Here is a 22,066-nt window from a genome sequence, read left to right on the forward strand (position 1 = left end):
TAAGTTTTAGAGTTGAATCGATGTTTTGATGAAGTAAAAATATAGTAATTAATTTATGCATATCATGTTTTGATTCTAGAGAATTATTGTTTGAATTCGATATCGAAAGTTGCTTGGTCTCCGTGTTAATTTTTAAAAGTTGCTTTTTATGAATTTAAAAGTCAGTATTTTTTGTAACTTTATTGACATTATAATTGAGTTAATGATTAGTAGTACTATTTATTTTAATTTTAATTTTAATTTTATTTTATTTTTATTAAAAAAAATGAACCCTTAAATCGAAAGTTTGGCTCTGCCACTGCGACTGTTCACCAAGATACTAGATTAAAACATTAAATCCTATATAAAAATGACCACCTCTCCATATTTTTTCTTATAAAAAAGGACAAACAAATTGAAGAAAATGATCTCATGAAATTTGGAATAACCTAATGACTAGGTCATGATCTTCAACTCCATTACTTGTCTTCCACTTATTCTCGACTTATTATTCAGCTCTATTCTCAACTTATCCAATAACTACTTATAATGATAATAAATGTTAATGACAAACTAACATAGATAAATTATAATTTCATGCCAAATGAATAAGGTGTTGGTTTACGAAATTGGAGATTCTAGATTCCATCTCTAGTGGAGTCGTTACATGTATTCAAATTTTGAGAAAAAAATATTTAGAAGTCAAAGGAAAAATAAATGAACATATGAAATTACGCAAATATATTTTTTAAACTTGAACATAGAGAAATATTTTTTTCTATTTTTTTTTAAAGAAATACAAATACAATATAAAGTTGTATTGTAAACTTACCATATCGAAAATTTAAAAGTGGATTTGGTGCGCCGCTAACGCATGTTTTAGTTGTTAATTAGGTAAACTTAGACCACAATTGTCATGTCATTTGCTCATTGTTATTTATTTATGTAGGCGTTCAACAAGCACTTAATTCCAACCATATATTATAGTTCATTAGTTCGTGCCAAAATAAAATAAAAATTGAAATTAAATATAGTATATTAATTTGGAGCAATTTTTATATGTATTGATATAGTCTATTTATTCTAACGGGAATGGTTCCAATGAAATCTCTCATATATGGTGCATATCTGAGATCTTATATTAATTCGTAAGTGTTGATTTAATGTACGTATCTATGACAAGATATATCGAATATATGTCAAAATGCTTATTTTCTCGAGCCCATCAAAATATAATTTTTTTGAAACCCCCATCAAAATATAATTAATCTTTTGAAAAATAACACAAATTTATGGAGTAATTATATGGGGTATTGGCATTAATTAAACTCACAAACTATTTAGAATTTGTAATTTTAATGTAATTTTTAAAGTGTGACGAATTAAATCATCATCTTTTTAATTTTTGCAATTTCGTCCATTCAATTTTTTTCGATCGCTAGAGTACGTTGAATTGGAACTTGCGTGGATTTGTAAAGACAGTTTCATTTTTGTGAGGCCTTAAGGACGGCCTTTCGTACAATTGCAGTTAAAAACCTTTTCAAATTACAAAGGAATTGTATCCTATATTTGCACCATAATTTTCAATATTCAATAATTTTATTGCAAACGACATCGTAACATAAATATTACGTGGAGAACTAATCCACTTAAATTTCAACTAAATAATCCGACAATGGAAAAAAAAATGGAGGACGTAATTGTAAAATTTGAAAAGATAATGATTTAATTCGCCATATTTCAAAAATCACGTCAAAATTGTAAAATTGAAATAATTCGTGATTTTATTTGCAAAAATCCCTATTTACGTTGATTGACCTTTAAGAATATAAAAGAAAAGAAAAACTAGTAATTGAAATGGTACCAGAAATAATCAATTGGTCAAAGAAGAAGCAAACTGGCTAGATGATCATTGCAAGTGTTAATTAGGTGCTTTTCAACTATTAAATCGTCAGAAATTAAGATGATTAGAGTTGAAATTAATTCAGTTTCTAACCTGCAGTCGCTTTTGACCACTTAAAAGCTTGATAATCAATTTCATCAACTTTTTTACATCAAACTGCCAAAAAATATATTAATAATAGATTAATAGTAATTGAAGACAACTAATATAAATCATATCTTAATGAGTGAAAATGTGCCTAATGCTATTTGACTTTGTAAATACGAAAATTCATGGGTGTTAATCAAATACAATACCAATTTCATAGGTTTACTATTGACTATTGAGAATTTTTAAGCTGAAAAAATTATAATTTGAATGGTCTGTATTGAAAAGCCTACAACTCGATAGGGAACTATGAAATAATTAGACAACGCTCAAATATAGCATAAACCGTGTAAACAAAAAATAAATAAATTAGAACTTTTTCTTGTCGGTGTCAAAAAAAAAAATGTTAAGTTCATGTATTTTGTGAGTAGAAAATAAAAGTCATGTTAAATTTTAGAAAAAAATGCAAAAAAATTGTATATTTACATGCTAATATCCCTAAAAATCCGAGATATGTTTTGATTCAAAAATAAAAAATTTAAATCAATTAGAAAAAAATATATGCTTTTCCTTATCTCTATAAAAAGAATTACTATATCTAAGTCGATGTTGATTGGCCCGATGGATTAATAGGAATTTTGAAAATTTAAGATTAGAATTGAGAATTTCTAACCCGAAAAAATTATAACCCAAATGATCCGAAGCCGATTAGCCTGAATTCAAACGGATTGGCTCGATGGACATCCCTAAAGTTTGTCCCACTATAAATTAGTCATTTGTAATATAAGAGTTTTGAATGAATTGGACTTTACTTCATTTAAGGAGAATTGGGTCCAAAAAGATGGAACAAATGGACTCGAATTGGACCAAGGGCCCCAGAATCTTGTAAATGGGCTATTTAAGATTTTTATTAGTACGTTATTATTAATTAGTTCACACAACTTATATTCACATTTATTTTTGTAGGACTGATATTCTGATAATACTTATAATTGAGTATTTTATTTTCATTATTAAAGTTTCTTCAATATTATTTCCTTCAATAAAATATGAATAAAGCAAGTTAGTCAAAATTTTAAAAATTATCAGATATATTGAGATATTCTAAAGTTCTAATCCATCTTAATTTACAAGAGATTGAGATATACTATCTTTATCTATCTAAACTTATTCTCAATAGTAAACACTTTTTAGACTATGTTTGGCTATTATTAAATTATATGGATAATTAAATTTATAAGCTGAAGATAGATTTATGAGCTAGAGAGAGAAATGTAGAGAGACGTGAATTTTAAGTACATGATGATAATAATTATGAAAAAAAAATAGATTTAAAAACTTACTTTTTAGGAAACTTATAAGTTGTTAGAGTTAATTATTTTTTTTGTTCATCTATTATTTAGAAATTTATTTTATCAAATATTTTAAATAATTATAAATTAATAACAATTTATATGTTGTCTTTTAAGGTCAACCAAACACCCTCTTAATATTAAAAAAATATAGTTTGGGTCAAAAAAAATATTAAAAAATATAGGTGGAATGATGAGTCTGAATCCAAACACAGCCAAATATTAATAAGTTATAAATATATATTCCAGCGAATATAGCATATTTCTTACCTGCCTAAAAGTCATCCAATATTAAATCAAGTTTATCTCGTTAAAATAAAACAGCAAATTGCATTTATGACTGGTAGTCGTTTTCAAAAATTGTAAAGATTCTATAGAATCTCCCAATTCAAATCTTTTTATTATAAGAAGGTATGATGTCTATTTTGGATCATAATATCACTTTATCTTTTCATTCACAATCACTTATTTCTATATTACAGAGTTTGATCAACACGTAATCGTGAGACAGGATAAATTAGTAATTGCTAAATATCAAAGCATGTCAAATATTCCAAATTGAACTGATGGGGAGCCTCACGATTCACACTCGATTCAACCACAATCACCCATTTATAAATAATGAATAATTTCTCCACTCAATATAGTATTTACCATATTATTTAAAACTTGTATTATTCACTCAAATGATACATTCTTAATATCTTATAATAAAGAGAAAGTATATATATATATATAATTAATGTCACATGCACGTCCCGGTGAGACACGTCATCTTTTAGAAATATTTTACAGTTAATACTTATATTAAATTATTTTCCATAATTAACGGAAAACGCTGGAATAATAACTTATATTTAACCTTAATTTTAATAGTCACAGATTTAATATTTCTACTTAAAGGAGGGGGAGAAAATGACTACTATATAATAACACAGTGATCAATTCAAACCCCCAAAACCCGCCATGACGACCGTGCTCGAAACCTGCCGTATTCCGCCGGCGCCAGGCGGCGCCGCCGAGCTATCACTCCCGCTCACCTACCTCGACGTCACCTGGATCCATTTCCAACCCATCCGCCGCCTCCTCTTCTACGACCACCCTTGCTCCAAACCCCAATTCTTATCCACCATTGTTCCCCACCTCAAACAATCTCTCTCCCTCACTCTCAAACACTACCTCCCCGTCGCCGGCAGCCTCCTCTACCCTTCCGACACCGCGGCGCAGAAGCCCGTGATCCGCTACGTCGCCGGCGACTCCGTCCCGCTCACGATCGCCGTCTCCACCAACGACCTCGATCACCTCACCGGAAACCACCCGCGCGACGCCGATCAGTTCTACGATTTCGTGCCCCCGATGCCGCCGGCGAGCGACGGCGACGGCTTTGCAGCCGTCCCCGTCTTCGCCCTCCAAGCGACGCTTTTCCCCGGCCGCGGCGTCTGCATCGGCTTCGCGAATCACCATGTACTCGGCGATGCCAGCTCGATCGTCGGATTCGTTAAAGCGTGGGCTTCGATCACGAAACTCGGCGGCGACGCCGAGTTTTTAGCGCCGGTTTTCGACAGGGGAGCGGTGAGTGATCCCCACGGATGGGACATGTTAAATTGGGAAGTGATGAGAGAGATTCCTTTTAGACCGCCGGTTTCGGCTAACCCGGTTCCCACGAACCGGGTCCGAGCGACGTTCGTGCTGAACCGGACCGATTTAGAGAGGCTGAAGCGCTCGATAAAACCCGGTCCGGTTCACGTATCGTCGTTCGCGGCGGCGACGTCGTACGTCTGGAGCTGCATGGCGAAGTCCGGAGACGCCGTCGGGGAGGAGGCGGGGAACGGCGGCGTGGACTACTTCGTATTCGTGGTGGATGTGCGGGCGCGGGCGGATCCGCCCGTGCCGGCGAGCTACTTCGGGAACTGCCTGAGCTTCGCGGCGGCGAGGGTGGAGCGGCGGCGGCTGGCGGGGGAGGAGGGGTTCGCGGCGGCGGCGGAGGAGGTGGGCAGGGTGATCGGAGAGAAGGTGAATAGGAAGGAGGAGGTGTTGAGAGGTATGCAGAATTGGCGGGAAAGCTACGAGGAATTGAAGCGGATTAGATCGATTGGGGTTTCCGGATCGCCGAGATTCGACCTGTGCGCGGCGGATTTCGGGTGGGGAGAGGCGAGGAAGATGGAGGCGCTGTCGATTGACGGAGAGAGGTATTCGATGTCGCTCTGCAAATCGAGGGGCGGCGGCGGCGGCGGCGGATTGGAGGTGGGGCTGTCGTTGGAGAAGGAGAGGATGGAAGCTTTTGCGGCAATATTTGCTCAAGGGCTGAGGTTTGGGTAGGAATATTTTGATAATTGATTTGTGAGAATGAATTTCTCTATTTCCATTGTTCTAATTAAGATATTTTGTTATTAGAAATTATAAATCGAATCACAATAATTATGGGAAATTGGAATTTTATGAGATTATTTGAAATAACACATCGTTCAATTGCTAAGACACATCTTGTTCAATCATTAAATTGGGAATTTAAGTCATGAAATGAAAAAATGCAAAATTATTAATCTTCTTTTATAAGGAAAAAAGAACATATTTCAAAATTTGCACATTCGCAAATTAAGTTTATCATTTATTATATATGAATTATTTTTTGGTATAGTCTATAATTATAATTTATTTATAATTGAAATTGATTTGTTTATAATTATTTACACATTTAATTTGTTGTTTTAGTTATTATTTTATTATTAATATTAATTATTCCATAATTAGGGTATATCTCATTTTTAAGCTTCATTTAGTATTGAAATTTTATAGAGGTTTAATATAATTTTTATTTTTAAAATAGATCGATATTATTAGATTAGTAAAATTAATTGTGGGATACAGTTTAATACAAATACAGATATTTAATTTGGTAGATGAGATAAATAAAATTAATAGAATTGAAATGTGATTAAATACATCACCCAACTTAATTTGAGATGATAAATGATAAATAAACACTCAATCAGATGATTAAAATATGAGTTAAGTTATGCATTACGATTGAATCATGAAAATCAAATCTTAAATTAAATTATTTTATCAATCATGCATTATCACTCAAATCAAGCATTCTTAATTAGTACCTTCCTATAGAATAGAATAGAATAGAATGTAGGACGATAAATGCATGACAATTTATGAAATAAATTAGAAATAGTAAATGAACTTGAAAATTTCTCATATTTTATTTGATGAGACCATCCCTAAATATAGCAGCAAAAGCTTCCATTCTTTTCTTAGGCAGCGAAAGCCCAAATTCCAAACCCCCTCCCCCTTCTCTGGCATTAGCCAAAGACATCGAATACTTCTCTCCATCAAGCGTCAAGTTTTCCATTTTCCTCGCCTTTCCCCACCCAAAATCCGCTATCGCCAGATCAAATTTCGGCGATCCAGCCACCCCTAAACACCTCATCTTCCGCGCCTGATTTCTCTTCATCTCCGATATCCAATTCTCCGCCCCTTTCAGCAGCGCCGCCGCATCGTTGACCCCGCTCTTGATCTCCTCCGCCACGGCCTCCGCCACCGCCTCGAACCCTCCCTCCCCCGCCAGCTCCCCGTGCCGCACCGTCGCCACCGCGAACGCTACGCAGTTCCCGAAGTAGTTCGCCGGCACGGGCGGCTCGATGAGGGCGTTCCGTCGCCCCCTCGCATCGACGGGGACGACGAGAAACTCAAGCACGTCGTCCCCGTCGGGCTCGGACTTCGCCATGCAGCTCCAAGCGTAGCACGCGGTGGCCACGAACGACGAGACCCGGTTCAGACCGGGTTTCTTCGCCGAAACCCGGTTCTTCAACTTCTCGATGTCGGACCGGGTTAGAGCGAATGTCGCTCGGACCCGGTTCGTCGGTAATGGAAAAGACGGCGGCGTGAACGGAGTCTCCCTAATTTCCTTCCAAAAAATAGTATCGATTCCGGCGACATCTTTAATCACAGATCGATCAAAAATCGGCAAAGATTCACCTCTTTCTCTCAGAAACTCTTCATCTCCGCCAAATTTGTTGATCGAAGCCCAACCGAAAATCAAGCTCGCGTTAACCGAGCTGCCGTCGCCGAGGCAGTGAAGATTCACGATGCCGAGGGCGACGCCGCGGCCGGGGAAGAGCGTCGCCTGCATGATAGTATACAAAAATCAAATGAGGATTCAATCCTACGCATCATATTACCTCAAGATAGCAAGTTTCATATTGAAAAATAAAAAAGTTAATTTAGTGGAATTTATATTGTTCATACTTGAACATCAATACATCATAAATGCTAACTCTCAATATATTTTCATTACATACTAAATCATTTATTGTGAAACTTGACCCGAACAATAACAAAATAAACCAACTTAGTCTCTCTATTAGACAAAAAACATCACCGCACTAAAATAAAGAATAAAAAAAATTAAAATACTCTTTTCGTGCAGTTAAAAATATAGGACTCGTTTTTCATTTTGATTAGTCCTATTTAGCTGAGTCTGCGAAAGAGAATAATTAACTCTTGAAAAAGTATTGAAAATGTGTAATTCCTTCCACTTCTCTATGTCGAAAAGAAATATCCCATTTTAGTGCGACAGAGAAAGTACTATTTTTTAATTGTATTAAATACGACAAAATACTATCCGATTTGTTGTTGTTTTGAGATGTTTCACAAGAGTGTGTATTTTTCATCTTTAGACGCTACTCTACCCCATAACATTACAAGCAAATAGATCATTTTCTCCTCTCACAGCACATTCACCTAATATTTATTAAAACTCGGCCATAAAAAACGATGCACACTCTTAATGCCCACCAAGCAAAGATTTTCTATTTGTTCATTCTTAAGAAAATCGTTCAATTATCATAATTTTTGGGAAATTTTGGGCAAAATTTATATTGGGTCTGCCCCTACCTGCACGGCCATGAGAGGGGCTAATTTGTAGTCGCCGTCGTCTCTCACCGGCGGGAGCTCCGGCACAAAGTCGTAGAACTGATCGGAGTCCCGGGCGCAGCTCGCGGTGAGCTCGTCGAAGTCGAGGCCGGACTCGGCGATCGTGAGCTGGACGGAGTCCCCGGCGGCGTAGCGGATTAAGGGCTTGTTTTTGTGGGTGTCGTTGGGGTAGAGGAGGTTGCCGGCGGCGGGGAGGAAGTGTCTGAGGGTGAGGGAGAGTGATTGTTTGAGGTTTGGAACGACGGCGTTGTGGAAATCGGAGGCGGAGCAAGGGTGGTCGTAGAAGAGGACGCGGCGGATTGGGTGGAAATGGACCCACCACATGTCGAAGAAGGTGAGCGGGAGTGTGAGCTCGCCGCCGTGCGCCGGCGGCGGCGAAACTCGATATGTTTGGAGCAAGGTCGTTGTCATGGTGCATGCATATATGGTTCTTGCTTAACAGTCGTAGAGTATTTATAGCTGTTTGTGTCTCTTGATAGATATTAGATTGAGATGTATAGATCAATGGATATGAGATGTATAGATCAGAAGGAATCTAACTTTTTCCACTGAAGATTACGTAAATTGCATCCAATTCAAAAAAAAAATTGGACTTATTTCATAATTATTCCATACATCACTAGCAAAATTAAGGTTACATATATACTTAATTGTTTTATTTAATTAATAATAATTAAACTACGATATGAAATGCAATGCTTTCGTTCACAATAAAATTTCATAGGAAAAAGTGACACATATTTTAAGACGATGTTGAGTGTATTAATTGAGAATGGTGAAAAAGAATTGTAATCAGCATTGTATTATTGTAATTAGTGTAAATATGACGAAAAATAAGAGTAAATGGGGTATTATTAGTGGTGGGCTAGAATTCAAAAATAGAAAAATAAATTTTTTAATGGACGCCCCCGTAAAGGAAATTTAAGAAGTTTTATTGAGGACGGAGAGGGTGTAATATTTATTTTTGTATGAAATTAGTAATTACATTTTTTTGGGTGTAAATGGATGTAGTAGAATTAATGTTCGAAATGACATAAACTACGAAATGAGTTTGACACTGATGTAAACTAGTGGAGATGGTCTAAATGAAAAGTGTTATATTTTCAGTACACCTCAAAAATAAGCAAAAGTGTCACAATTAATTTTAAATTCGTGATTAATTGTAGGATTAAATTTTGTGATGTTTGTATTGTGAATACATGTTCTATATATAATTTATTGAAATTACAACAAAATGAATTAGAAGAATTTCATGCAATGTCAATGCACCTAGATATCTAATATAATTTATTGAAATTTACAACAAAATGAATTAGAAGAATTTCTTGCAATGTCAATGCACCTAGATATCTAATACTCTCTCTGGGACATCGAATGTGAGACATTTGTTTTTGGCACAAGATTTAAGTAGCTAGTGTTTTTTTTTGAGAAAAAGTAGCTAGTGTTTAATTAGTGAAAAAGTGAAATGAAAGAGAGTGAATAAAAAAGTAGTTTTAATTTATTCTAAACGACTCAATTTCGTTGGACGGCCCAAAAAGGAATACAACTCGACTTCGTTGGGATGAAGAAAATATTACATTTGATGAAATACATTAAGACCAAACCAAATAAACCTTATTTTGTGACATACAAAACATGTAGCAGAATACATAAAATCATTCATCTCTTATTCAATGAGACCATCTGCAAATACAGCAGCAAAAGCTTCCATTCTTTTCTTAGGCAACGGCAACCCAAACTCCAAACCACCAGCTCCGGCATTACCCAACCACATCGTATACTCAACCGCATCAAGCGTCAAGTTTTCCAGCTTCCTCGCCTTTCCCCACCCGAAATCCGCTGCCGCCACGTCAAATTTCGGCGATCCCGCCACCCCAAAACACCTCATCTTCATCTCCTTACACTTCTTCACCTCCGATATCCAGTCCCCCGCCCCCTTCAGCAGCCCCGCCGCGTCGTCGACCCCGTTCTTGATCTCCTCCGCCACGGCCTCCGCCGCCGCCTCGAAACCCCCCTCCCCCGCCAGCTCCCCGCGCCGCACCCTCGCCACCGCGAACCCTATGCAGTTCCCGAAGTAGTTCGCCGGCACCGGCGGCTCGATGAGGGCGTTCCGTCGCCCCCTCACGTCGGCGGGGATGACGAACAGCTCCTCGGCCTCGGCGTCGTCGTCCCCGTCGGCGGCTTCGGACTTCGCCATGCAGCTCCAGGCGTAGCCGGCTGCGACCACGAACGAGGAAACCCGGTCCAGACCGGATTTCTTCGCTCGAACCCGGTTCTTGAGCATTTCGATGTCGGACCGGGTCAGAGCGAACGTCGCTCGGACCCGGTTCGTCGGCAATGGAAAAGATCTTAGCTTGAACGGAACGTGTTTCAATTGATTCCAAAAAATAGTATTGATTCCGTCTACATCTTTAATCAAAGATCGATCGAAAATCGGCAAAGATTCACCTCTTTCTTTGAGAAACTCTTCGTCTCCGCCGAATTTGTTGATCGAAGCCCAGCCGAAAATCAAGCCCGCGTTAACCGATCTGCCGTCGCCGAGGCAGTGAAGATGGACGATGCCGAGGGCGATGCCGCGGCCGGGGAAGAGCGTCGCCTGCGCGGAATGGCGGACACAGTAAGAGGTGAGGGGGGCTTAAGCCCCCACCATTTAAATTTATATGATTTCATTCTTATAAAATGGTCACATTATCGTAATATAACAAAATGTTCCAGTGGTGACATGATTTTGAATAATTGTCAATTTATATAAAATTGTGATATCTTGAGAGGAGTAACAATTATGCAGTGAGTCTCAAAACTTAAAGCATGTCATGAAATTTAGTGATATTTGGTGGTGTATCAATTTCTATAAGTAAAAGTATATAGATGCATGTGTGGATGCAATTAGAGGGTGCATGGTTTTTTTTTTTTTTTTTTTCAGGATATTAACTCAGATTGATTAGAAAATTAGGACAAAAATCTTTGAGCTTGCGCAAAAGTAGGATACCAATTAATAAGTAATGTACTAGCGTCTTAGTTTGGCAAAAAATTTAATTTTCGGCCCCATTTTAGTTTCGATTAAACCTGAAACTCTTAAAATATATCAAAAATTATCCTGCAGGTGCATCACTTATTAATTAGTGTCCTATTTTTATAAACCCAAACACTTGTCTCCTAATTTCTAAAAAAAATATAACAAATTTAGTGTCTTCTAACACTCTTGATATCACTAAAATTATATCAGTATTATATAATTCTGTTGTAATGCCAATTTTATTTGAGAAATTTTGTGTAAAAACCCTATCATCAAATCCAATCATATAGAAAAATTGTCTTTCTAAAGATTCCGATATCAAAATTTAAAATATGCAGCTCCTATCAAGAATTTTTTTTGGGTCCGCCCCTACCTGCACGGCCATGAGAGGGGCTAGTTTGTAGTCGCCGTCGTCTTTCACCGGCGGGAGCTCCGGCACAAAGTCGTAGAACTGATCGGATTCCCGGGCGCAGCTCGCGGTGAGCTCGTCGAAGTCGAGGCCGGATTCAGCGATCGTGAGCTGGACGGAGTCGCCGGCCGCGTAGCGGAGCAACGGCATGTTTTTGTCGGTGTCGTTGGGGTAGAGAAGGTTGCCGGCGGCGGGGAGGAAGTGTTTGAGGGTGAGGGAGAGTGATTGTTTGAGGTTTGGAACGACGGCGTTGAGGAAATCGGAGGCGGAGCAAGGGTGGTCGTAGAAGAGGACGCGGCGGATTGGGTGGAAATGGACCCAAAACATGTCGAAGAAGGTGAGCGGGAGCGTGAGCTCGCCGCCGTGCGGCGGCGGCGGCGGCGGCGAAACTCGATGTGTTTGGAGCAAGGTTGCCATGGTGCATGGTTCTTGCTCAATAAAAGTGGGGTATTTATAGCTGTTTTTGTCTCTTGATGATAAAGAGATTATAAGATTAGAAGATGTATAGATTGGAAGGAATCGATCGAACTTTTTCTAGTGAAGATTACGCAAAATCATCCAATTCGATCAACTTTTGTTTGGTCTTATTTAAACTAAATAGATTCATAGTTTGATTAAGTAAATTTATGTAAAATCTATTGAGCTATTTCCACTTCACCTGAAATAGTCTCACAAGCCCATAATTTTTAACAAAGGTTGTGGAGGAAATGTTGCAGTTATAGCAACAACAATATTGCATTTGAAGGAAATTGGAGCAAGACAAATAGCTGCAGCCTACCTTAATTCTCGGCAATGGGGCGATTACAAGATATGTCGATCTTCTTCTATGAGTTCATTCTACAATTGCGGTTGTAGGTGGCTACAGGAAGAAATTTGGAACTCAAATTTCTCTATAAATTGAGCTGAATTCTGACGAATGAAAGTGTGCAAGAGTGCAAGAAGAGAGAGGCAAAACAAGAGAGAGTTTGGTGAGTGCATTTTGAGAGAAGAAAAATGTGAGGAAAAATTATATAATTTTAATATAAAGTAAATTATATAGCTCGTTGATTTCATTAAATATTTAAATATAATATATAGTTTGGATCTTATATTTACCAATATTAAGTGATCAATCTTTAATTAATAATTCTAGCTCGACAATTAATTTGATTTGTTAAAAAGGGAGTACATGATTAATGATACCATGTTAATTTGATGAAAAATACTCCTCTCTAACCTCATATTTATGCATAGAATCTTTCAGCACAAATTTTAATTAAAAAATTATTGAGAGTATTAATTGATATATAGTAGAGAAATTAAGAGTATTGATAACGAAGAAATGGTTCTACATTGAAATTATTGCTAATGGAAAAATAATTTTATATTAATGATGTGTTATCTTTGATTGATAAATGTATCATGAAAAATGAAAGTATAACAAAAAAAAATTCCTTTGCTCTTTTTCCTCCTTTTTCACTTCAATGAGAGATATAAAATTCCAAAAGAGAATTGTTATCCCTCATTTTCCCAGAATAAATTTATTAATAAAAAAGAACATGCAATCTAGCTAGGGATAAAATTGTCAAATTATATATGAGGTTATATGTGAGAACTTATTAGAAATGAAATAAATGCATAATTTTAAAGAATGAATCGAACCAAGTATATTAATACCACACCAAATAAACATTTATTCAGATTAAAAAGATATGTAGCAATAGATAAAACACACATATATTCATCTCTTTAATTGATGAGACCATCCCAAAATATAGCAGCAAAAGCTTCCATTCTTTTCTTAGGCAACGAAAGCCCAAACTCCAAACCTCCTCCCCCTTCTCTGGCATTAGCCAAAGACATCGAATACTTCTCTCCATCAAGCGTCACGTATTCCACCTTCCTCGCCTTTCCCCACCCAAAATCCGCTACCGCCAGATCAAATTTCGGCGATCCAGACACCCCAAAAACCCTCATCTCCCGCGCCTGACACTTCTTCATCTCCGCCATCCAATCCTCCGCGCCCTTCAGCAGCGCCGCCGCGTCGTTGACCCCGCTCTTGATCTCCTCCGCCACGGCCTCCGCCGCCGCCTCGAACCCTCCCTCCCCCGCCAGCTCCCCGTGCCGCATCGTCGTCACCGCGAACGCGATGCAGTTCCCGAAGTAGTTCGTCGGCACGGGCGGCTCGATGAGAGCGTTCCGTCGCCCCCTCACGTCGACGGGGACGACGAGGAGCTCGTAAGCGTCGCCGTCCCCGTCGGCATCGGATTTTGCCATGCAGTTCCATACGTAGCATGCCGTCGCCACGAACGAAGAAACCCGGTTCAGACCGGGTTTATTTGCCAGAACCCGGTTCTTGAGCTTCTCTATGTCGGACCGGGTCAGAGCGAATGTGGCTCGGACCCGGTTCGTCGGCAGCGGAAAAGGCGACGGCGTGAGCGGAGTCTGCCTCATTTCGTTCCAAAAAATAGTGTCGATTCCGACGGCATCTTTAATCACAGATCGATCAAAAATCGGCAAAGATTCACCTCTTTCTCTCAGAAACTCTTCATCTCCGCCAAATTTGTTGATCGAAGCCCAACCGAAAATCAAGCTCGCGTTAACCGAGCTGCCGTCGCCGAGGCAGTGAAGATTCACGATGCCGAGGGCGACGCCGCGGCCGGGAAAGAGCGTCGCCTGCATGAAATGGCGGAAATAGTAATAGTCAGTGGTAGAGCCAGAAATAACATAGTGTATATATATTTGAAAAACAGGGTCCAATTAAATTAAATATGATTGCCCATAATATTTCTCTTTATTTTTTTATATTGTTAAAACTTCAGATAATAATTTTATTACAATCAACTCTCAAATATGCTAAAAAAAAATTTGGAATAAAAAAATAGAATAATTTATTATAATTATATTCATTTCCCCATAGAAATAAATGCTCCTTGATAATGTGAACAATATACGTAATGAAATAATATAAATAAGTATTTATGAATTATATATGCATATTTAAATTTTACTTAGAGGAGGGGTCTTAAGCCCCACCAAGCAAAAAGTTCATAATTTTTACTTATTACAAAATTATCAAATTATTGGGTTTTTTTTTGAGGAATCATCAAATTACATTATAGAAATTTTATCTTCTCAAAAATCTCAATATCAAAATTTAAAACATGCACGTCCGTGGCTACCTGCACGGCCATGAGAGGGACTAGTTTGTAGTCGCCGCCGCCTTCTCGCACCGGCGGGAGCTCCGGCACGAAGTCGTAGAACTGGTCGGCGTCGCGGGCGCGGCTCGAGGTGAGCTCGTCGAAGTCGCGGTCGGACTCGGCGATCGTGAGCTGGACGGCGTCGCCGGCGGCGTAGCGGAGCAAGGGCTTGTTTTTGTGGGTGTCGTTGGGGTAGAGGAGGTTGCCGGCGGCGGGGAGGAAGTGTTTGAGGGTGAGGGAGAGTGATTGTTTGAGGTTTGGAACGACGGCGTTGAGGAAATCGGAGGTGGAGCAAGGGTGGTCGTAGAAGAGGACGCGGCGGATTGGGTGGAAATGGACCCACCACATGTCGAAGAAGGTGAGCGGGAGTGTGAGCTCGCCGCCGTGCGGCGGCGGCGGCGAAACTCGATGTGTTTGGAGCAAGGTTGCCATGGTGGTTTTTGCTCAACAATCTCATTGTATTTATAGCTGTTTGAGATGAAATTTCAGTTATGTTTTTGTGTTCACATTTTATTTTTATTTTCATTTGGGGATAGATTATAATTTATTGCGCAGTTGGAATATGAAGTGTATTTGTTTGTGACATTAATGATGGTTGGATTTATGTAATCATTTGGTTACACAAATTCTTATAGTTCACCTACTCTGTTAGAATACTTTTAAGTGTTTTATTTACTTTTTAGAATTAGATAAAATTAGTCTATACTTTTTTTTTTATTAATGACATAAGTAAAAAAATAAATTTAAAGACCGCACGACGAAGGACTCGAACTCAAGACCTCAGGTCTTGGGCATTAACATCCTACCGCTAGGACAGCACACGCACATATACGATTTGATACTTAATCTCAAGACAATGCCACGTAAAATTAATCATGACTTGTAAGTCTCGGCCTACTCCTGTGAAAAAAAGAAAAGAAACAATCTTAGGACAATTTCGTATCAAGATAATTCAATTTCAAATGACCCCTTAAAATATAAGACATATTAAAATATTTGAGTAAAATATTTGAGTGATTCGTACTGTGCAAAAGTCTAAATAGAAGACTCCTCCTCATTTGATTAACAATAATTAATCTAATATATCCTAATTAATTTATTTATTACATATCTTATTTTACAGGTGTTAATTATTTATAATCAAGCATGTGTGTTAAATGGAGAGTTTGAAGGTCTTTTTTGTGACAGTGACGTCAGATTATGGAGAGTTACACTATTCAAAAAAAGTTGAATCATGGCATTAATAAATGAGTAAATATCATGAAAACCTCTGAACTATATTCACTTTATTAAAAATACCCTGAAACTTTTGAAATGTTTTCTAAACGCTCAAACTATGAGATTTTTATCAAATATATACCGCATCTATTTTTCGGTTACCAGAAACGTGATGTGGCTCGTCGGGTGCCACAATGTAATTTATATTCTATTTTTTTTTAAATGACATGAAAAAAATGACTTCGTTTCGTACCATATTCTATCGTGTTTATCTCTAATTCTAGGTTATTAGTGTGAATTTCAAACACGATAAGAGTGAATTTTAAATTTCAGCGTGGATTTTTTTTTAATGATATGGTACGAAACGATGTCGTTTTTGCCATTGCATTTTAAAAAAATAGAATATAATTTATATTATGGCATCTGGCGAGCCACATCACATTTTTTGTGACCGGAAAATAGATGCGAGATATATTTGATAAAAACATGATAGTTTGAGAGTTTAGAGAACATTTTGAAAGTTTAGGGTATTTTTGATAAAGTAGGTATACTTAAGAGGTTTTCATGATATTTACCCTTAATAAATGTGTCTTAATGAAATTAGAATAGTATAAGTAAAATGTAGTGGTATATTATATCATGTAACTGAAAGAAAGAATACTAGTCAATGTAACTGAAAGAATTCACCAACATAACCCGGCATTATTTAAGGAATGTTCTCGATTTCATTTTCTTTATTTCCTTTTTAAGGGGAAAATGCCATCACTCTTTTAATCATCAAATTTGTTGCATCTTGTATAGTTGTATTAGTTGTCTTAATAAATTATATATATGATGTTATTCAATACTTACAATTAATAAAAGTGTTATGTACTCCACTAAAAAATAATAGTATTAATTATATTTTAAAGTGGTGAAAACATCCATCATGTAGTAGAAATATAAAATAGGTAAATAAGTCAATATATAAACGGTAATCTATCATAGAGTAATGAATAAAATAGAACTATTTTATGTGGGTATCAAAAAAAAAGAAAATTATGACTTTTTAATAGGACCCAGAGAGTAGCTTGAATTTTGACATTATATTGATTTTTCGTTCGAAATTATACTTTCTCTGTCTACTAAAATTATGTTACTCTTATTATTTTCGACGTTCACCAAAAATATCAAACACTTAGACTTCTAAGTTTTGTCATTCACGGTGGGAAAGATTGGTGTTGCATCATTTTATTTGGAAATCAAAGCTAACAAGTGTACAAAACGACGTCGCTTTATGTTTCCTCACAACTTGAGACCACCTGCAAATATGGCGGCAAAAGCTTCCATTCTCTCCAATGGCAACGACATACCGATCTCCAATCCGCCGTCGGAATCCCTAGAATTGCACAACGACATCGTATAACTCTCCGCGTCAATCGACACCACCTCCACCTTCCTCCCCTTCCCCCACCCGAAATCCGCCTTATACAGATCGAATTTGGGCGAATCACTCACCAAAAAACTCCTCATCCCCATATATTTCATCATTGCCCCCGGCCAGCCCTCCGCCCCCTTCAGAAACTCATCCTTGTCATGAACTCTGCGCTTGATTTCCCCGCCGATTGCCTCCGCCGCCGCCGGAAACCCCTCCTCCGCCGCCAGCAACCCGTGCTCCGCGCCCGCCATCCCGCCGCCCAAGCAATTTCCGAAGTAGTTCGCCGGCACCGGCGGATCTATCATCGCGTTCAGCCTCCCTCTCGCGTCGGCGATGAGGATGAACGCTTCGGTTTCCTTGTCGTCGACTTTCTCTCCGATCGCGTCCGCCGATTTCGCCAGACACGACCAGGCGTACGCCGTCGCGGCGACGAACGACGACGCCGGAGCTGCGCTCGGTTTCTTCGCGAGAATTATATCTTTGAGCCTTTTTAAATCCGATTGGCGGAGGATGAACGTGGATCTGACCTTGTTTGTTGGCCGTGGAAATGTTGGCGACGGATTGATCGGGATCCGCTTCACGGCGTTCCAAAATACGGAATCGACTCTGGCGGGATCCTTGATGACCGATCTGTCGAAGATCGGTCGGGATTCGGCTTGCTTGAGAAACTCGTTATCTCCGCCGGATCTATTGATCTCAGCCCACGCCGATATGAATCTGACGATTGATCTCGCATCGCCGAGGCTATGGTGATTGGCCGCGCCGATGCATAACCCGCGGCCGGGGAAGAGCGTCACCTATAGACAATAAAGCGCAACTTAATTTTTAAGACCATTCCCTCAAGGAACCATTATTGATTTTTTTTAGAGATAAAACATGTAAATTGTTGAACTTTGAGTCTTTGACAATATTATGATTTTGCACATCAATTTAAAGATCTATTGATAGTTATTGAATTTTGACTAAATTATGATTTTTCCAATCAATTTAAAAACACAAATTCTCTTTTGCAACCGTCCGCACGACATTGGAATGCGATATCTCCTCGTTTAAAAATTTGCGAAACAATTAGTAAACTTTTAATTTAATTTGATTTTGTTAACGATGTCATAATTCGTCTTGATTTATTTGTCGAAATAGCTTAGTCATCGGTAATTTATAAGCGATGTTTTGGCGAGTGAAAAAAATGACGTTGTTTCATTCGTTGATCGATTTGGTCATCTCGAATATTTATGCGGTCATGTTAGTATTAAAATTGGACTATAATGCAACTCGTTATCAAAAATCAAATGAATATGAAAATTCAATAATTATCAAGCAGCTCGGGTGCATCATGAGCTCCCACATAAAAATTCAATAATTAATTATTAAATAATTACATTAATATTGTTAGAATGGTTCTCTTCTCACCGTGCGTTCGAGCGTACAGGAGACCAATTCTTTTTAAATTAGCGTAGAAAAAAAAAATTTGGTCAAATTTCAGTAATTTACCGAACATTAATTATACCTGCAGGGCTAAAAGGGGGATTATTTTGAATCCGGCCTCGTCCGTCGGCGGCGGCAACGGAGGAACGAAGTCGTAGAACTGATCGGCGTCGCGAGGGTGATCTCCGGTGACCTCGCCGAAATCGAGGCCGGATTCCGTGATCGTGAGCGGGACGGCGTCGCCGGCCATGTAGCGGAAAACGGGCATTCGGTCGGTGTCCGAAGGGTAGAGCAGATTGCCCGCGGCGGGGAGGAAGTGTTTGAGAGTGAGAGAGAGCGATTGTTTGAGCTTCGGGACGACGGTGTCCAAGAAATCGGCGGTGGAGCAAGGGTGGTCGTAGAAGACGAGGCGGAGCGTGGGCTGGGCGTGGACCCACCAGATGTCGAAGAAGGTCAGCGGCAGCTTCAGCTCCGCCGCCGCGCCGGGCGGAGGAGGAACTCGGATGGTTGTGTGTATGGTCGGCATGGTGTTTAGGAAAGGTGCAAAATCTGTTTCTATCTTTTAATTTTAAGACTTTTCAGTGCGGATTATATGCTGGAAAATGCGACCTTTTCAATTGTTGAAGCGAAAAAAGGTATAGTGAAAATAGATCATAATTTAAATTTTGTTGGAAAATAAACTTAATTTGTGATGTTAATCAATCAGGATGAGGCTTTGGTATGCATCCCTCACCAAAAAAAAAAAAAAAATCATAGTAGTAATAATTTGAATTATTGGACTGGAGTTGCTGGGCCGAATTAGGGCCCAGATTAATTTCAAGCCTACTCAGCCCGTTTGAGAGAATGAGCCTTATAAAACAACTGTAACTTTCGAGATCATTGTTCCAAAAAATAATTACTAGGTAAAATGGACGGTAAAATTGTTTAAATATTATTTTAAAAGTAGGTACAATATAGATAAAGAATATGGTGAGTGAGCTCATTAAATTTCTTTAATTATTTGCCAGAAAAGAAATGAGACATTTGTAATGGGACGGAGAGAGTATTATATATATAAAAGTAAAACTTGTACGCTCATCCGTCCGATATATGGTGAATATCAAAATTAAAACGATATGTTTAAACAAATAATTATAAATATTAAATATAATTAAAATATATTTTAGAAATAAAATAAAATATAATAATCCACATCAATTACTCAATAAAATTCTAAATTTGAAAACGTAAATTTCTAACTTTGTTTAAAGTGTAATGACTAATGATGAATATAATTATTAAATACATTTAAATTATTTAGTAATCAAAAATAGCATCACATGCTATTGTTATAGAGTATTACGTGCCATGGTAAATAAATAAATATTTTCATACACAAATGGCGAATATAAATAAAAAGTTGTAAAGTTTTAATGAAGAAAGATAAAATACAATATTTTAAATTTAATAATTTTCGTAACTTTTTCATTTTCAATTCATTTTTGATGATTTTTATGTCATATTTGTCAAGAACTTAAATTTAAGATACATACTAAATATTTTTTTATGAATCAAATTTGACTATATTTAAAAAAATAGAATAAAATAGAAAAACGAAAGAGAGAAAATTGGTAGGAGATGGGAGAGAAAAATAATGGAAAAATTGGTGGGAGAAGAGAAAAAAAAAAGAGAAAAAGAATGATATTTTTATATATTATATAGATAATAGATGATTATGTATATAGTCTCCTTAATGCAAATTCTTTAGTTGTTTTATGCAATTTTGTGTACATTGATTGTATCCAAGTTTTTGTGATTTTTATGGATTGAAGAAAAGGGTGATAATACCACAACTTTCATGGTATAAAATGAAATAAACTATGATGATGGCCTTCTCAATGTTTGACTATTGTTTTGTCATTTTCTAATCAACTTTATTCGAACAGTGTAGAGATCCTATTATGCCTACCATGCATACAATTATTATTGTCAATAATAAAATAAATCTTTCACGATATAAATAAATATAGCTCTTCAGATCAAGGACAAAGTTCTTTTTTTTTTTACTTGGGGGAGTTGGGGAGGGGAAACAGTGAGATTTGGACCCGAGATCTCACTGTTCACACACAGGAGGTCGCACCGCTTGGTGTAGTGGGATCAAGGACAAAGTTAAAAATTTAAAAATGATCTAGCAAAATTATGTTTTGGTATATACAAAGTTTTAATTTTTAATAAAAAAATTTGAAAAATAAAAATAAAGCATAATCTAAATATAATAAGTAAAAATAATACTAGTAAGTGAATAACAAGTGCTCTATGACTCATATCCCTGGTCAAACTTCTAGAAGAAGACATTATTTTCCAAGATCTCTTCGTCTGAAAAATACATGCACATGCTATCTTGGAAAGCCTTTTAAAAATATTTACTTTTCAGTTTTAAATATCACTCCTCTTATAATATAGTAATATTCATTATCCATTTACATATATTTATTTAATAATTATTAATACTCGTATCATAAAAAATATCGCATATTTTTCGAAGACATAAAGAATCTATAATCCATCATGATGATTGAGGACGACTTATTGTCCTAGAATCTTTTATTTTTTGTTTCTTTTTCAAAGTATCTGTAAAAGATTTTACTGGCCATGACGTAATTTAGATAGTCCAATCTCATTAAAAATTCACTATTTTAATAATTTCTTTTTGTTTTGCCATGTAATCATCATAGCAAATAAAGAAATTAGAGTGATTCCTTTCAAAAGAAAAAAGAAATTAGGGTGACCTAAAATCAACATGCTAAAGTCGTAATAACCACGTTAAAGTCAATACCTACCAAAATTTACAAGAAGTCAAGAACTAATTGAGTTAAATACATGACATTTGATTAAAATTTAGTTTCATGCTTTAATTAAAATTCGGCCTTCAAATATAAAAAACATTCATTTGTTCTGATTTCTCATCCGATTATACGTTGCTTCAAATTAATGTTGAGGTAGAGGCTGAAACACTTAAATAGTTTCAGTGATCAATACACACTAATCGATGTAATTGAATGTTTACGTTTCAATTAATCATAATAATAGTAATTTATTACATCAACCAATCACAATGATATTAATTCGTTGAAAGTCGATAACCATGTACAAAATCA

General features: G+C 37.2%; 5 protein-coding genes across 5 annotated transcripts; 1 reads left to right on the plus strand and 4 right to left on the minus strand.

Moving 5' to 3' along the window:
* Positions 1-4,165: 4,165 nt before the first annotated feature.
* Positions 4,166-5,640, plus strand: LOC131009981 (malonyl-coenzyme:anthocyanin 5-O-glucoside-6'''-O-malonyltransferase-like). Its single transcript, XM_057937375.1, has one exon. The coding sequence runs from the start codon at positions 4,288-4,290 to the stop codon at positions 5,638-5,640; it is 1,353 nt and encodes a 450-aa protein (XP_057793358.1). The 5' UTR covers positions 4,166-4,287.
* Positions 5,641-6,532: 892 nt separating this feature from the next.
* Positions 6,533-8,740, minus strand: LOC131009982 (malonyl-coenzyme:anthocyanin 5-O-glucoside-6'''-O-malonyltransferase-like). Its single transcript, XM_057937377.1, has 2 exons — positions 8,227-8,740; positions 6,533-7,456 (listed from the first exon to the last, which is right to left on the minus strand). The coding sequence occupies exons 1-2, from the start codon at positions 8,674-8,676 to the stop codon at positions 6,533-6,535; spliced, it is 1,374 nt and encodes a 457-aa protein (XP_057793360.1). The 5' UTR covers positions 8,677-8,740.
* A 1,191-nt stretch (positions 8,741-9,931) lies between these two features.
* LOC131009983 (malonyl-coenzyme:anthocyanin 5-O-glucoside-6'''-O-malonyltransferase-like) lies at positions 9,932-12,107 on the minus strand. The gene is made up of 2 exons (XM_057937378.1): positions 11,655-12,107; positions 9,932-10,861 (listed from the first exon to the last, which is right to left on the minus strand). The coding sequence occupies exons 1-2, from the start codon at positions 12,105-12,107 to the stop codon at positions 9,932-9,934; spliced, it is 1,383 nt and encodes a 460-aa protein (XP_057793361.1).
* Positions 12,108-13,418: 1,311 nt separating this feature from the next.
* LOC131009984 (malonyl-coenzyme:anthocyanin 5-O-glucoside-6'''-O-malonyltransferase-like) lies at positions 13,419-15,301 on the minus strand. The gene is made up of 2 exons (XM_057937379.1): positions 14,852-15,301; positions 13,419-14,345 (listed from the first exon to the last, which is right to left on the minus strand). Exons 1-2 carry the CDS (start codon positions 15,299-15,301, stop codon positions 13,419-13,421), a joined length of 1,377 nt encoding a protein of 458 aa, XP_057793362.1.
* A 1,812-nt stretch (positions 15,302-17,113) lies between these two features.
* Positions 17,114-19,671, minus strand: LOC131009233 (malonyl-coenzyme:anthocyanin 5-O-glucoside-6'''-O-malonyltransferase-like). The gene is made up of 2 exons (XM_057936497.1): positions 19,012-19,671; positions 17,114-18,301 (listed from the first exon to the last, which is right to left on the minus strand). The coding sequence occupies exons 1-2, from the start codon at positions 19,453-19,455 to the stop codon at positions 17,372-17,374; spliced, it is 1,374 nt and encodes a 457-aa protein (XP_057792480.1). The 5' UTR covers positions 19,456-19,671; the 3' UTR covers positions 17,114-17,371.
* Between the last annotated feature and the right edge of the window lie 2,395 nt (positions 19,672-22,066).

The sequence above is a fragment of the Salvia miltiorrhiza genome, chromosome 2 (genome assembly GCF_028751815.1).
Source record: "Salvia miltiorrhiza cultivar Shanhuang (shh) chromosome 2, IMPLAD_Smil_shh, whole genome shotgun sequence".
Lineage (NCBI taxonomy): Eukaryota > Viridiplantae > Streptophyta > Magnoliopsida > Lamiales > Lamiaceae > Salvia > Salvia miltiorrhiza.